The following is a 3,238-nucleotide window of genomic DNA, read 5'->3' as shown; positions in this document are numbered from 1 at the left end:
AGTGATGAGTTAGTGTTAACTTAATGATGAGTTAGTGATGAGTTAGTGTTAACTTAATGATGAGTTAGTGATGAGTTAGTGTTAACTTAATGATGGGTTAGTGATGAGTGTGTCCTGCAGGCCGTCGTCTCCGCTGTCAGACCTCCTGTCTCACCAGTACGGACGCAGCTGGTTGGACGAGCAGCTGAACAGGAAGCAGAGCAGCATCACACACCAGGTGAGAACACACCTGTCTGTAGTGACGTGTCTTCATCAGCTGGTGGTTTGATGAAGACACGTCGTCTCTGAGGACGACAGTCCAAACATGTCCAGATAGAAACAGCTCCTGTCTAACAGAAGCTCCACACCGGAGATCAGAGCCGACCACATGAACCCAATCACGCTGTGACTGTGTGCAGGTCCAACCACGAGGAGCTGCTGAAACCAGAACCAGCCTGCTGAGGAGGAGCCAAGCTTTACCTGTCACACACACACCTGCACACCTGTCTCACTTCACACAGGTAACACACCTGGACACAGACAACAACACACACACACACATGTGAACACAGGTGACAGCACAGGTGAGCTTTGCTCTGTGTGCAGGTATCTCCGGCTCTGGACACCTTCAGAGAACCTGCGGCTCGTGTTCGGGCCTTCAGGCTGAGCGGTGGAACCGGGCGTCCAGGAGAACCTCAGGGGACTGTCGGGACAGAACCGAGGGCAGAAGAACCTCTGAAGACAAATAAACAGTGAAACTGTCTGTGTGTCTCTGTGACGTTCTTGCAGAAACATGTTGTCAGTGTCAGAGGTTCCTCAGGGTTCTACATGGGAACCTTTACTGTTCTACACTTCTTTATTCATGGGATGGTTCTTCATGTGCTTTATGTGGTTCATTAAAAGGTTCTTCAGCTGCAACTCCCAATCATCTTCTGTTTATAATTCATCTGCAGATTATTTTCTTCACTCATCTTCAGGAAACAGAAACGTTCTTCACAGTCTCCCAGATTTGAAGCTGACGTCTTAGAACATGTTCTTCTGTCCGACCGAGAGCCGAAAATATTACATGAACTCTAACAGGAGGAGCCCAGACATGCTGCAGGTTCTTACATCTGACTGCAGCCAACACGTCCAGAACCACCCAGAAACACTTTGTGGTTCTCAAAGGTCTCATGTTGCAGCGGTTCTGGAGCATCATTGGTGCCTAAAGGGGGTTCTATGAAGAACAGGCGTGTTGCTCTCTGCAGCTCTGCCGCCTTTGTTTATACATCATTCAGCAACAGACGATGATGTCAGAGCCACGAAGGTACTTGAGTAGAAGTACTTAGTTACTTTGTGCTGAATTCAGGTCAGAATGAAAGAATCGTCAGAGACAGACCGAGAGAGAGAGAGAGAGAGAGAGAGGAGGAGACGGATGGAGATGATGGAGGTGATGAAGAGGAGGAGGAGCAGGCTTCATGTGTTCCTGTCTGCCTGGAATCAGCAGCTGATCGATCCGGATCAATAACTTCACACTGATTTTTATTTTATCCACTTTTAAGTGGTAGCAGTGACATCACAGCCCGGTACCGCCGTCATGCTGTCGTCACATGTCCGGGTGTCAACTTTCCTCTCACCTGCCGCCTGAACCAACTCACCTGAGTCCGGACGGAGATGGAGGTGTCCGCCTCCGGCTGCTTCTGCATCGACTCCCTGCTGTCCCTCAGGCCGCCCGCAGCGCTCCTCCCCCGGTCACATCCTCCGGAGCTCAGCCCGGCGGGCAGCAGCGGCTGCTCGGAGCCTCCTTCCCCGCGGAGAGAGCCCGCTGCCCGGCCGGAGGCTCCGCTGCAGCCCCGCTCCGTCAGCTCCTCCTTCCTGATCCGGGACATCTTAGCGGACTGTCGGTCCTACCCGGCACCGCTGTGTTCTGACCCGGGTCGGGTGTGTTCTGACCCGGGTGAGCCGGAGCTGGAGGTCGAACCGGTCCAGTCCGGAGCGGATGAAAGTCGGAGCAGCGCTTCTTCTGACAGCGAAGCCAGAGGTGAGAACAAAGTGGTGCTGAGTTCGGAGAAGGTCCAAACAGAACCGCTCATTTCTGCAAAACTCAGGAAACAAACCTCGGATCGGAACCGGTTCCAGTTTCATTTCTCCACAAAACTGATTCTACAGTTAATGAAGCCGAAAAGCTTCAAACTCATGTGGAGGGAAAACGTTTGTTCAGCCGGTTGGTTCTGAGGTTCGGGATCCGTTCAGACGTTTTTACGGTTGAATCTGAAGGAAACGAGTTGATTGATTGATTGATTGATTGATTGATTCTTTAGTTTTCTCTGAATTACAAACAAATTATTTTTCATTTCTGCTGCTTTGATGTTTTTAATTAAAACAAAACAAACAAGAAAAAAACAAAAAACAAAAACAAACCCTAATTAGGCACAAAGAACTCGGAGCTTCTCATCAATTATTGATCATAAAAGTCTGAGCGATCAGAGATCAATCCAGGAGATTCTGGACGGATCCAGTGGTCCAGTCCTGGCGCTGGACGGCTTCACGCGTTTTCATGCTGAGACACGAACTGAAGAAAACTCAGAAAGTGTTTTTAAATATTGTTTCGATATTTGATTTATTGAACAATGAGCCGTGACGTCAGATGTATCGATCCTGTAGAGAGACGGGATCATGATCGATGATCTGCTTTAACGAGGATAGAACCGGGTCGTGGTTCTTCCGTCAGAACCTGTCAGATATTAGAGTGCAGTGATCGATGAGCTGCTGATCGATCACAGTTATAGACAACCTGAAGCAGCGCCACAGGGTTAGGGTTCTGACTCCAGTCTTTGTTCCCGCGAAAAACACCCGGTCACCGGAAACCCGCAGCACAAACAACAACAACAACAACAACAACAACAACAGTCATTATCATCACCAGTGTGTGTAAAGCAGCTCTGCAGTCAGAACCAGCCCCATTACTGGACCGTCAGAACACACTGAGGTCATGTCATGTCTGCCTGTCCATCACTCAGGTCTCTGTGGCGGTTCTGACCCGGTTCGGCTCAAGAAGCCTCGGAAGGCCCGGACCGCCTTCAGCGACCAGCAGCTGTCCAGACTGGAGAGAAGCTTCCAGAAGCAGAAGTACCTGAGTGTCCAGGACCGGATGGAGCTGGCGGCTTCGCTGCAGCTCAGTGACACGCAGGTCAAGACCTGGTACCAGAACCGCAGGTAAACCAACCAGAACTACAGCTAGAGCAACCAGAACCACAGGTAGACCAACCAGAACCACGGG

At 50.4% G+C, this 3,238-nt stretch overlaps 2 protein-coding genes across 2 annotated transcripts in view; both read left to right on the top strand.

The window, feature by feature from the left end:
* cfap77 (cilia and flagella associated protein 77) overlaps positions 1-742 on the top strand; it is a 3,271-nt gene extending 2,529 nt beyond the window's left edge. Inside the window, exons 3-5 of the mRNA XM_008296333.1 lie at positions 102-217; positions 399-500; positions 586-742. Of these exons, the coding sequence (XP_008294555.1) occupies positions 102-217; positions 399-500; positions 586-735 (368 nt within the window). The 3' untranslated portion in view covers positions 736-742. The remainder of the gene's footprint in view (positions 1-101; positions 218-398; positions 501-585) is intronic.
* An 890-nt stretch (positions 743-1,632) lies between these two features.
* barhl1a (BarH-like homeobox 1a) overlaps positions 1,633-3,238 on the top strand; it is a 3,900-nt gene continuing 2,294 nt past the window's right edge. The window contains exons 1-2 of the mRNA XM_008296331.1: positions 1,633-1,999; positions 2,979-3,174. Coding sequence (XP_008294553.1) covers positions 1,633-1,999; positions 2,979-3,174 — 563 coding nt within the window. The remainder of the gene's footprint in view (positions 2,000-2,978; positions 3,175-3,238) is intronic.

This window comes from Stegastes partitus, unplaced genomic scaffold (genome assembly GCF_000690725.1).
Source record: "Stegastes partitus isolate 25-593 unplaced genomic scaffold, Stegastes_partitus-1.0.2 Scaffold1120, whole genome shotgun sequence".
Taxonomy (NCBI): domain Eukaryota; kingdom Metazoa; phylum Chordata; class Actinopteri; family Pomacentridae; genus Stegastes; species Stegastes partitus.
This window is presented reverse-complemented; position numbering and strand designations above follow the sequence as displayed.